This window comes from Ahaetulla prasina, chromosome 1 (genome assembly GCF_028640845.1).
Source record: "Ahaetulla prasina isolate Xishuangbanna chromosome 1, ASM2864084v1, whole genome shotgun sequence".
Taxonomy (NCBI): domain Eukaryota; kingdom Metazoa; phylum Chordata; class Lepidosauria; order Squamata; family Colubridae; genus Ahaetulla; species Ahaetulla prasina.
The window spans coordinates 181,454,103-181,466,647 of record NC_080539.1 but is presented as its reverse complement, the minus strand read 5'-3'; the positions used below and the strand labels follow the sequence as shown (position 1 = coordinate 181,466,647).

Sequence of the window (12,545 nt, the reverse complement as noted above, 5' to 3'; positions counted from 1 at the left end):
TTTGGCACCAAGCAATGAATTCTTCTCTGACTCTTAGATCTGATCCCAAAATTTGAAGCTTAGAAGATTGTCCATCCTTCCTTCGTTCCATCTTTCCTTCATCCCTCCTTCCCCACTCCGCTCTCCTGATATGAACTTCTGTTTGCTACATGCTTAGCCCTGTTACAGATAAACTATTTACTGAGAAATTGGCCATACTGTACAAAAACATTTGTGGTTAGGCATCCCACACCTTTGAATTTCTTTATTTTTTCAGACCAATCTTTTAAAACAGTAAAACAGTGCCCTCTGCAAGCTGTTTTCATAAACAGCAGCAAAAAAAGACATGAGGTAGGTAATTATTTCTTACTGCGGTAGAATCTGTTACTGATTCTAAATGTTTTCTAAACATTTAATTTGGACATTTTATTTTGTAAATACATCGATATCATTCCTGTGGCTTCTTTGTCATGAGCTGTGAATCGGTGTCCATAATTCAGAAGATGGAAGCAGAGATCACTCTTCCCACCTCACATTCATACATAGTACAGAATGGAGGCAACCTTCATATTCATGACAGTAGGGTACTCTATTTACAATATTTTACAAGGAATTTGATTAACTGCATCCTTCAATATGATCTTGTCAATTTTTTCCCCATTAACTTCATATATGGGAGTATAAAAATAAGAGTAAGAATGTGATATATACCTATATCTGTAACAAAGTTGCAAGTCATTTCATTTTTTAAAAATTTTTGTACTTTTATCCTTTCCATCCCTTTTTTCAGTTCTTTTCCTTCTTGCTTTATCTGTTATTCCTGTATTTGTTTTTAAATCCAATAAAGTTACATAGAAAACAATTCACATGAGATGGTGAAATTTTATTGTTAACGATCTTACAAGATTTTGGCAACTTCTTAAAACATAATGATTTTATTTTGAGGTTTGCTGTTGCCATTTTAAAATGCAGAGAATCTCTCATAAACTGTGATAGAAGTAGAATTAAGGTTGGGCCATACAATAGATTATGAGAACAAGCTCTTCACCTCCATCTTCCAGGTTTTGTAGCCTTTTGCACTAGTGCCTCTGCAAAACTTCATTTCAATCCCACCACAAATTGAATGCAGTCTCAGGATATGGCAGCTCTTGATAGGCCAGTCTTCACAAATTCTCTATTGCTCTGAGCTGTGTCACTGTATATTGCCAAAAGAATATGGGAGGTTGGAAAAGGCAAAACACTGTTACAGGCTTAATATTTACCACTGTTGGCTTTTTTCCTATTGCCCAGTAGTTTTGCAAAGCATGAAATCTGCTGGATCTCCTCTGTTTAGCACTCCCAGAAAAGATACGTTATTGTTAGAGGGACATTGCTATTAAAATGAATTTATTAGACAATTACATTTGTGACTTCATGCTCACCTTACCAAGGATTAATCTTTGCTCTGAAGCAAGCCATAGCTTAGGCCCAAGAAATGTGAGAGAGCCTTAAAGACAAATACAATAAAGCTTTCTTGCACAAAATGTTACAACTCCACTGCCAGAGCTGCTGCTCTGTTTTATTATTAATGGGTTGGTGTGATCATATTCAGGTTGTCTACTCCTTAGAGGAGAAACTATAATGAAACTTGCAAAAGGAAGCCCTAAAATTCATTTGTGGTGTGTAATTTTAAACCTTTGTAGTTCTGGATTGATAGGCAACACCCTGACTATCTAAATGAAGTTATTTCTTACAGTAACTTGAGAATGCACTATTTGTTTCCTAACCACATTGAAAGTAATGTGTTGACCAAAGCAACATTGATTACCATAATGTGGCAGACACTGTTTTGCTGATATTTTTATAATTTAGTGTTGTAGAAACAAGTCAGGAATTGGCACCAATAAAAAAACAGAAGCAGTTAAATGAATAGACAAGTTGAAATTTGATAAGGAAAGGTAAAATATGAAGCTCCTTGAAAGTTTGACATGCTCAATTGATGATCTGTCAATGGTCGTAACTCATGTTTCTGAATTTTATACAAGATGTCACATTGTGCTTCTAATGTAGTCAGATTTGCAAATCCTTTTAGCATCTAGATGTGTACAAGCCAGATCCAGATGATCTTCAATTTAGACATGAACAACATTGGAACAAAGATTAATGTTTCTTCAAGTGGCACTGAATCATCTAAAATTAATACATCATTGTTAAATCTAGATTAAGTAGCTGCCATCTTAGATGTAATTACTTGAAAATGAATTATATTGACATTTGTAAATTATGCTATAAACAGCATTCTTTCAACATGATACAAATTAAATGGTGCCTTTGTAATGACTTCCTGCAGTTATACAAAATAAAGTGTTTGCTTCATATCAAGGTACTGGATGTTATCTGAAAAGCATGGAGTAAGTGATTTGGGTTGTGGAGACAGGGAGTATTAAATTTCACTTTGCAGGGATATGCAAAACTGCTCAGATTAAAGCTTGAGTTCTTAGGGAGGAACTCAAAAACAACAGATATTTAATTACTAAGCTTAGGTAACTGCTGAATCTTAGCATTCTAAAAGATTTTCTTGATTTTTAATTATTGTTTAATTAAAAATCTGTTTCCAGAAGAAATATAGAGCCCTGTAAGCATTTTGACATGTGCAGAGCCTAAGAAGCCTTTCAGAATTGATTTGGATCTGTTTGATGAGATTAAAATGAGCTGGATATTTATACCTTATCTAGAAAGAGAGAACAGAATAAAGTAGAGGTGGGAGCACCTTTATTACTAGTACAATCCTGTTGAGTATATTTCTGAGGTAGTTCATTCATAAAGCTAAAAGTTCCCCTCACACATATGTGCTAGTCGTTGCTGACTCTAGGGGGCAGTGGTCATCGCCGTTTCAAAGAGGCAGCGCTGTCCGAAGATGTCTCCGTGGTCATGTGGCTGGCATGGCTAAATGCCAAAGGCACATGGAATGCTGTTTCCTTCCCACCAAAGGTGGTCCCTGTTTTTCTACTTGCATTTTTTATGTGCTTTCAAATTGCTAGGTTGGCAGAAGCTGGGACAAGTAATGGGAGCTCACCCCGTTAAGCGGCACTAGGGATTTGAACCGCTGAACTGCTGACCTTTTGACCGACAAGCTTAGCGTCTTAGCAACTGAGCCACCGCTTCACTAATTCATTCATACCTTTCACTAATAATGGCTACATATAGGAATAGTATGCCAAGATATACTATGTTTTTGTGGTGGTATAGAATGATATGAAAAGTTGAATGTCATCCATATCATTGTGATAACTAGACCCCAAACTTTAAATGACTTATTCCCACATCATTAGATAGAACCTTAAAGTCAGCAATCAACCAAGATAATGAATAGAAGTCCTAGATATCACTTTCAAAACATGTTATTCTTATTTGGTGGACCATCAGCAATCAGTCATGTGCTTTTAGGTTATTGTTGAATTCTTACAAAAACTTCATTCTTTTTGGAGAAGTAATGGATTCCAAATTAAAGTTGTAGTATGCTGTTGAATAAACATCTTAATCAAATGAAGTAAATGCAAATCTAGCAAAGTTATCCTCTTCACTGCCTGCAGTTGCTTTGGATAAAAGTAAAAAGAAGTGGCTGTAATATGAGAGAATGGAACATGCAAAGAACAAGCAAAGCAGAATAACAAACTCCAGTGCGATTATTCACTATGAGGCAACTGTCCCATGCAGACTTGCATAGGCAAAAGTAACTTAAATTTGCTTTGGACAGCACTACTACCTTCCCTGTGCTAGTCTGATCAATATTTTTTAGTTTGTTTTTAAGTTTGAGAATTGTGCATTAAATGCCTAGGCATGCAAAAATCCTATTTTAAAAAAACTGTTCTTTGAAGAGGTACATTTAGACAGGAAAGGCAAACGCTTAGAATATCTCCCACCAAAAAAAAAAAAAAATCAGCTACTTATTTGTTCTGTAACAATAGTTGTGCTTCTCTCAAAGATCTCCAAAGGATAGAGCTTTATGGGCTAAGAATGTGGTATTGAGCAATCTGAAGAAGGGAATCACTTCATCGCTCCTCCATCACTTACTGGCTCTAGATTTCTTCGCCTCACCTGAATGCCACTTTGAAGGAGGAGGTCCTTCAAAGGCAGTTTTGAAGGATAAATCAAAGAGTTTAATTTGGCTGCTGCAGTCTGTCTTTGCTGCTTCAGGTGAAGGAAATGCTGGTTCCATCTACAGCTGGAATCTTATTTCAGCACTGCCAGTAGAGAGATATTGCATTACTCCTGAAGGTAAAGATTAGTTGAGCAGAGCAGGCCACAGGGTTCTGGGAGGATATGAAGCCTGAGATGGATTCCTCATTTTGTCCAGTAATCCTGATCCTAATGTTTTTGTGAAGTTTAACATCTATAAATCAAAATACCTCATACTGAAATGTGAAAAAATCTGCAATTAAAGCAGGTCTAGGAGGATTGATTTACATTTCCAGAGTTGTTAACTTGCAGTCTGCAATATATCGTGGCAGCTTGTATGTGTGGAACCTTTTTCCAAAGACATATCATTTCACATTCCTTTACTGCGGGCAGGTTGTTGGCCTGCTACTGCATGAATAAAGTTACAATGAGGATACTCTTAGAGAACATAGTCTGGGCTCTATTTGGAAGCAAGCATTATGTTCCATCATCTTCTGATTGAGAAGCTGGAGGAAAAGTAGTGTATATATGGAAGAACAGTAACACAAACTGTTTTAATGTACCTTATACTCAAACTTGCCCAACTTACTCAGGTCTGTAGCCTCCAACAGTTTCTTCACTTACTAACTTAATGCTCAACAGGCAAAACAAATCCCTCAATGGCAACCAAAGAGATAAAAAAGAAGGGATGAAGCAAAGATATCTAGCACCTTCCAATACCAGGAGCATTGCAGCAAATTAGAATAGAATAGAATAGAATAGAATAGAATAGAATAGAATAGAATAGAATAGAATAGAATAGAATAGAATTCTTTATTGGCCAGTTGTGATTGGACACACAAGGAATTTGTCTTTGGTGCATGTATTCTCAGTGTACATAAAAGAAAAAATACATCAAGAATCTTAAGATACAACACTTCGTGATCTTCATAGGTTACTAATAAGCAATAAAATCATACTAGGAAGCAAATAAAACGATATAAATTGTAAAGATACAAGCCACATGGTTATAGTCATAAGTGGGAGGAGATAGGTAATAGAAAGGATGAGAAGAATAATAGTAACACAGTCTTAGTAAATAATTTGACAGTGTTATAGGAATTCGTTGTTTAGCAGAGTGATGGCATTCGGGAAAAAACTGTCCTTGTGTCTAGTTGTTCTGGTGAGCAGTGCCCTATAGCGTCGTTTGAGGGTAAAAACAATTTATGTCCAGGATGTGAGAGGTGCAGATGACAGACTCAGTAATTCCTTTGTGGAACTAAATCAGCAGCTCCTTGGGCAGTTTGAGCTTTCTGAGTTGACGCAGAAAGAACATTCTTTGTTGTCCTTTTTTGATGATGTTTTTGATGTTAAGTTGCCCATTTTAAGTTTTGAGATATTATCGAACCTAGAAACTTGAAGGTCTCTACTGTTGATACTGTGTTGACTAGTATTTTAAGAGGTGGTAGTATAGGAGGGTTTCTCCTAAAGTCTACCACCTTTTCTACGGTTTTGAGTGTGTTTAGTTCAAGATTGTTCCAGTTACACCACAAGGCTAGTTGTTCAACCTCCCATCTGTATGCAGATTCGTCATTGTCTCAAATGAGATAAATTACTGTTGTATCATCTGCAAAGTTCAGTAACGGAGGGATCTTTTGAGATGCAGTCATTGGTGTATAGAGAGAAGTGGAGAGAGCACACAACCCTGGGCGGCTCCTGTGCTAATTGTATAGGTATCTGATGTGATTTTGCCTAGCTTCCCCTGCTGTTTCCTGTCTTTTAGGAAGCTTATGATTCATTTACAAGTGTGGTCAGGTACAGCTAGCTGGTTTAGTTTAGTTAGAAGAATATCTTGAATGATGGTATTGAGCTGAAGTCTACAAAGAGGACCCTTGCATAGGTCTTTGGAGATTCAAGATGTTGTAGGATGTAGTGCAGAGTCATATTAACAGCATCATCTGTTGATCTATTTGCAAATTGCAAGGAGTCTAACAGCAGATCCGTATGGTTTGCAGGTGGGCGAGCACTAGCCTTTCAAAGGTTTTGGTAACTACAGATGTCAGAGCAACTGGTCTGAAGTAATTCAGACCCTTGATGGAGGGTTTCTTCGGCACTGGGATGATAGAGTATTTGAAGCAAGAATGACATTTCTAGTGATTTATTAAAGATGCGGGTGAAGATGGGGGCCAATTGGTCAGCATAAGCTTTTAAGCAAGAAGGAGTTATCTTGTCTGGGCCTGGTGCTTTTCCGGATTTTGTCTGTGAAATAGACCTTGCACCTCATTCTCTGCAGTCATCAGAGGTGGTGGGCCTAATCTAATGGGATGGGGTTAGTTGTAGATGGCTTGGCTGTTGCAGGTGTGTCTGAGATTGGGATTGTGGAGATGGGTGGCAGTAGTTTTCTCTCAAATCTACAGTAAAACACATTCAGGTCGTCTGCCAGTTGTTGATTTCCTTCAGCATGGGAAGAAGGTTTGCTATAGCCGGTGATATTTTTAAGAGTTAATTAAACTAAGGGAATCGCCCAGAATTGATCCTAGACCATAAACGTTATGAATGCAGGAAGAATTTGGGCAGACAATATGCTGTGGAGGTGTGGCCACATGAGGGTGCCTTAACTCTCATCTCTGATTGTTGTGAATACAGAGTGTAATTGCTTACTTTCCTTTCGCCCAATCACATTGTCTTCCATTCCCTACTACCCAGTTGGATATTTGGATTTTACAAGAGTTCTCTTTGATATCAGGATTCAATTAGCACCCTTTGGTGATTGAGTGAGGCCTTTGGCTTTTTGCTTTCTGTGCCAGGAAAATGTTCTGCGTTTGCAACGATCAGAGCAATCAAGCTGTGTTTACCTCAACCAAATGTGTTTGGGGAGTAAATGAAGACTTGAGGAAGGCTCTCATACTGTTTTTCAAAAGTACTGCATGCGAGAATGCTGGAAAGGGGAGTGCAAGAAAGAACTATTTTGACAGAATGGGATTAAAAGAAATGGTTTGTTCTGAGGTACCATGGGCTGTGCATTAACCCCACCCTCCTCTCTTGCACTTGGCTATTTTGGGCTGGCAGCATGAGCCAGAGCTCTGACAGATGAGCACTCAGAAACACAACACAGCACTGTAGCACTTGTTGCTCCGAACACCAGTGTAAGCTTCTCCTGCTTTGCCTTTATTGTCCTTTCTGGTTTGTTTTGTTTATAGTTTCATAATTAGAAAAATTATTATCTGAGTTAGTGGAAGTTTCAAAAGCAGCAGCAGGAGCAAAGGGATTGTATAGAGAAGGAGCAGGAAGCCTCCCAAGTGCTGTGGGTAAAAAGCGAAGCCGTGCTGGCCCTGGACCCTTTACAGAGCAAGGAGAACAGCTCCTTGCCTGGGGCGATCAGAAATGAGCGACTCGTCTCCTGCCAATGGAGAAGGAAAAGACCCTGAAATCGAACTCTTTGTCAAGGTAGGTGAGACTTTCTTTAGTCAGCTGCAGACATTCACAGTGTCCAGAGTTCCATTGTGTTTTAGTGCAGAATTTCTCCCTTTTCCCTCCCCGTTCTTGTTTGCTTTCCCTCCTGCTGTTGGCTTTAGTCTATGTTGCTCCAGTACTGTTGTTGTTAATAAAGAGTTGTTAATGCTTGGAATAAACTACCTGACTCTGTGATCTCTTCCCAAAATCCCCAAAGCTTCAACCAAAAACTGTCTACTATTGACCTCACCCCATTTCTAAGAGGTCTGTAAGGGGCGTGCATAAGAGCACAAGCGTGCCTACCATCCCTGTCCTTATGCTTATATATACTGTGTGACAAAATAAATAAAATAAATTAATTAAATAAATCTCCTCTCTCGAATGCCAAGCCCGCCACAGTGGTTTCCTCTCTGAATTTACTTTGAGGAAGGAAAACAGAGCCTGAGGCTTCCAAGAAGCCTTATAGCATGCAGGATGTTAAGGAAACCTTTATGTGTGCAGTCAAACATCTATTAGCACAGAAAACAACGTGACATCTGGAACGGGCTCATACTTGCATGTATATAATCCGACTTTATTCAAAATGTGACTAGTAGTAGTTAATTATGCAGACTACCCACTCATATAAAGATGCCAAATGATGCAAAGTGAAACATTTTTAGTAGTATATTGTTTATTGCTTATTTACATGTGCAAGCCATTATCATCTATGTTTGCAATCATTGGGTAATCAAAAATGCTAGCTGTCAGAGAAGGATAACCATGTGGTGTGTGTGTGAGAGAGAGAGGGGGGGAGGAGGGAGGGAGAGAAAGAAAGAAAACCTATGGTCTTTCAGACATTGTGAACTTTTATCTCTCAATAGCCATGAGTAACAAGGACAATAGGGAACCTTGCTGGAAGTGTAGACTTCATGGCATTTTAACCATCTTCAAATAGAAATAGTAACAACAATGAAAACCAATAAGGATGGTATATGGTATGCTGCCCTCCAAGCGTGGAAGAGGAAGGGAGAAAATACAGATAAAGGCAAAAATGAGCTCATTCAGAATATGAGAAAGGAGTGCAAAATGTATCATTTCCAATCATGCATGAGCAAAAACTGGTGAAATAAAAACTGAATCTAAATAAAATTACTTTGGAACTTACAAAAACAATGCAAACACTCCCCACTGCATGTTCAGATAAGCATTTTACCATTGCAGAACCCATTTCAGTGATAGCGCAGATGATCTGCTCCTTGGGGAACTGTATTGCCACATAAGGTGAAATTTCCCACTGCCACTATTCCCAGAATTCTCCAGGACAGCATTTAGGGCTTTGGAGCTATTGATCAAGAGGCCAGGCAAGCTCCTTCTGCCTCTCTCTTCTGCTGATGTGCAACCCTCCCATTCTCTTTAAAGGAAAACTAGGTAGGCCTTAAGTAAATAGCAGCTTGATTGCAGAATTTGATAAAATTTTATCTTGGTTATTTTGCTGGCATTGTTATGTCACCCTGATGTCCTAAATATTTATCTGTAGTTAGAATAAATAAGTCAACAAAATATCTTGCTAAAACAATGGTAATCTTAGAGATTATTGACTGAAAGTGGGGGTTGGACTAGATGATCTACAAGGTCCCTTCCAACTCTGTTAATCTGTTAAACTGATGTTCTGTCTCCCTTGCCTAGCTGATGGGTTATCTTAGGGTAGCTAAATTTAGTTAGTTGAGGAGCCAACTATTGCCAAATAATCTACAGGTATCACTCTGTAGAGAGTGGCTTATCCTATTTTAATGGCATCATTTCAATTCCTTCCAGTATTTTTTTATTGTAAGAAAGGTGTGATTGATGGTGTCCTAGCTCTGATTCTTTGAAACCAAGATGTAAAAAGAGGTTCTTCTAAGAAAACTATATAGTGGATAGCCACTATGATGACTTCGATGGGTTTCTCTGTGGCTTTTTTTTTTCACAAGGACTCAAACTGAGAGTCCTCATTACAACTTGTTGTGTAAATGAGTTTGACCAGGTGCTGTGCGCTTCAGAGCTTTCACCAAGGAGTGTTCCTTTCCATCTCCTTGCAACAACTGTTATTGGCTGCCATGAGTTTTATTTTGACATGAATGCATCTGCTTGCTTGATACTATTGCATAAGTTACCTCTTCACTTCAGGCTGTTTTGGCTGTCATAGCACAGAGGTGGCAGTGAAACTGTAGTCAATGTCACAAGGAGATGTTTGTAACTTTACAGATTACAAGAGTCATTCCAGAACAGTAAATGTCACTGGGATCATCTGTCTTTGCCTCTCTAAGTATGCAGGGGGATCAGCAAGGAGTACTATAGCACACAAATAACCGATTGAATGCTATCCCAGCTTGACCGGCAATGCAAGGATTAGGAGAAATGATATTTGACCTGAGATCCATAGTGAAATAATGGCAGCTGTATATATGCCATGGTGAGTCATGGCATGTAATCCAAAATTCTGAATTAAACGTTAGAAAGTCCTCACTTTTTAAAGTTATACAACAAATGTAGTGAATACGTGGTAAGGTTGATCTAGACCAGTGGCATATCCTAATTATTCAAGAGTACTTGGATATTATTATTGCCCAGCTTATGTCTGCAAACATACATGTAACAATAGCAGATTTGGGAATAATAATACCTGGCCAGATTTGAACAATACTGGTTGTTTAAATAGTGAATGACATGCTGTATGTGGCACACATCATTTTTATTATTATTATTATTATTATTAAAGGAAACTGATTTCAGTTCACTTTTTCCCCGCTGGGCAACTCCTTTGAAAACCTTAGAATTTTTTTACCTAGAAATCAAAGTACAACAAAAGTTCCAAAGCTGAAGCTCATCACTAATGTGCATAAAATTGAACAGAAAATGAAACAGCTTTATTTTAAGTTCCATGCTCAAAAGATGTAGAAAATTTCAAGTTGCCATGGTACTGCATGTTAGAATTAGGATGTGTTCTTGGGCTGTGATCCACAGTTTGTATAATAATAAAGGTGGAACTTTTTTTACCATTTCTCTATGCAGACATGTTCAGAAATATTTAGAGTAGCTTGTTAGAATAACAATGAGAGACATTGGCAGGAAATTACTTTTAGCATATCAGCTAGAGTTGTTCTAGTGATCGAATTAGCTTAAAGTCAGCAAGTGAAATTTTCTTACCCAAGTGGATCTTAACCAATGGTGGGATTCAAATTTTTTAACATCAGTTCTGTGGGCATGACTTGGTCATGTGACTAGGTGGGTGGGTGGGCATGTGAATGGGTGGGCATGGCCAATTTAGCAGTCCATTAAACATTACACAGCACCCCCTTTCTATTCTTCTTTTTATGCATGAAGTTTTTGCTCTAGGGGTTGTTGTGTTTTTTACCAGTGGGGAGAGGTTGGCAATGCCTGGGAAAGGAAAGTCATGCTTTCCACAGGTCTCATGGCTATATTTAAAGGGCCAGCTAATGTCATTGGTGTTGGGAGATTCATTGGTGAGGTGATAGTGACTAGATGTGTGATGTTCACTGGTGCAGTAACTGGAGTTGGTAAATTGGCAGGTGTGGTGAGTTTTAACAGAGAATTCATGGACAAAGCAAGGGCTGGTTATAATAACAATAGAATTTTTATTTTTATTGGCCAAGTGTGATTGGACACACAAGGAATTTGTCTTGGTGCATATGCTCTCAGTGTACATAAAAGAAAAAATACCTTCATCAAGGTACAACACTTACAACACTTAATGATACTCATAGGGTACAATTAAGCAATCAGAAACAATCAATATCAGTATAAATAATAACGATACAAGCAACAAAGTTACAGACATAAGTGGAAGGAGATGGGTGATGGGAACGATGAGAAGATTAATAGTAGTGCAGATTTCAGTAACTTCAGTAGTTTAACAGATGGATCGTTAGAGATGCAGTCATTGGTATACAGAGGGAAGATAAGTGGGGAGAGCAAACAGCTTTGGGGTGCCCCTGTGCTAATTGTACAGGTATCAGATGTGATTCTGCTTAGCTTCACCTGCTGCTTCCTGCTTGTTAGGAAGCTTATGATCCACTTACAAGTCTGTTCAGGTACCTGTAGCTGGTTTAACTTAGTTAGAAGAGTGTCTGGAATGATGGTATTGAATGCGGAGCTAAAGTCTACAAAGAGGACCCTTGCATCGGTCTTTGGAGATTCAAGATGTTGCAGGATGTAGTGCAGAGCCATATTAACAGCATCATCTGTTGAGCTATTTGCTCAGTATGCAAATTGCAAGGGGTCTAACAGCAGATCCGTGATGGTTTTCAAGTGGGACAGCACTAGCCTTTCAAAGGTTTTCATGACTACAGATGTTAGAGCAACTGGCCTGTAGTCATTCAGTTCCTTGATGGTCGGCTTCTTCGGCACTGGGATGATGGTAGAGCGTTTGAAGCAAGAAGGAACATAGCACATCTCTAGTGATTTATTGAAGATATGGGTGAAGATGGGGGCCAATTGGTCAGCACAGACTTTTAAGCAAGAAGGAGTTATCTTGTCTGGGCCTGGAGCTTTTCCTGGCTTTTGTTTGTGAAATAGGTCTTGCACTTATAATAACAGGGTGGCCTAAGCTCGTTGGGCTGGAGATGTTAACCACACTCAAAACATTGGCTGGGCTTCTCATATTCATTGCAGCAGCCACAATGCGAGGAGTTGCTCCTTTGGTACTCACCCCCCCCCCCAATTGTCAGCAGCTGCGCCGCTTTCTCCAGGGAAACAACCATGTCCCGAGCGCGTCCTTTCACAGCCCCTTCATGAATCCCCTGCTTGTTCTGCCCCACTGGGCCAATGTCCCCTCCCCTGCCTCCAGGGCTTGTGCCATGAGGGCCAGGCCTGTCCTGCTGGTGGTTTCCTTGCAGGCTGCGGCAGCTGGGCCTCCAGTCACACGGCTCCTCTTCATGCCATTGCCATTGCCTCCTCGTCCAGGGCCAAAGCAAACCCTTCTGCCTGGAGCTCTG

At 39.2% G+C, this 12,545-nt stretch overlaps 1 protein-coding gene across 4 annotated transcripts in view; it reads left to right on the top strand.

The window, feature by feature from the left end:
• Positions 1–12,545, top strand: part of CLIC5 (chloride intracellular channel 5) — a 108,150-nt gene that overhangs the window by 26,037 nt on the left and 69,568 nt on the right. The window contains exon 1 of one of the 4 annotated variants that reach the window (XM_058183649.1): positions 7,188–7,563. The exons of the other annotated variants lie outside the window; for them this stretch is intronic. Within the exon in view, the coding sequence (XP_058039632.1) occupies positions 7,501–7,563 (63 nt within the window). The 5' untranslated portion in view covers positions 7,188–7,500. Of the gene's footprint in view, positions 1–7,187; positions 7,564–12,545 lie in introns of those variants that run through there. 4 annotated transcript variants of the gene reach the window in all.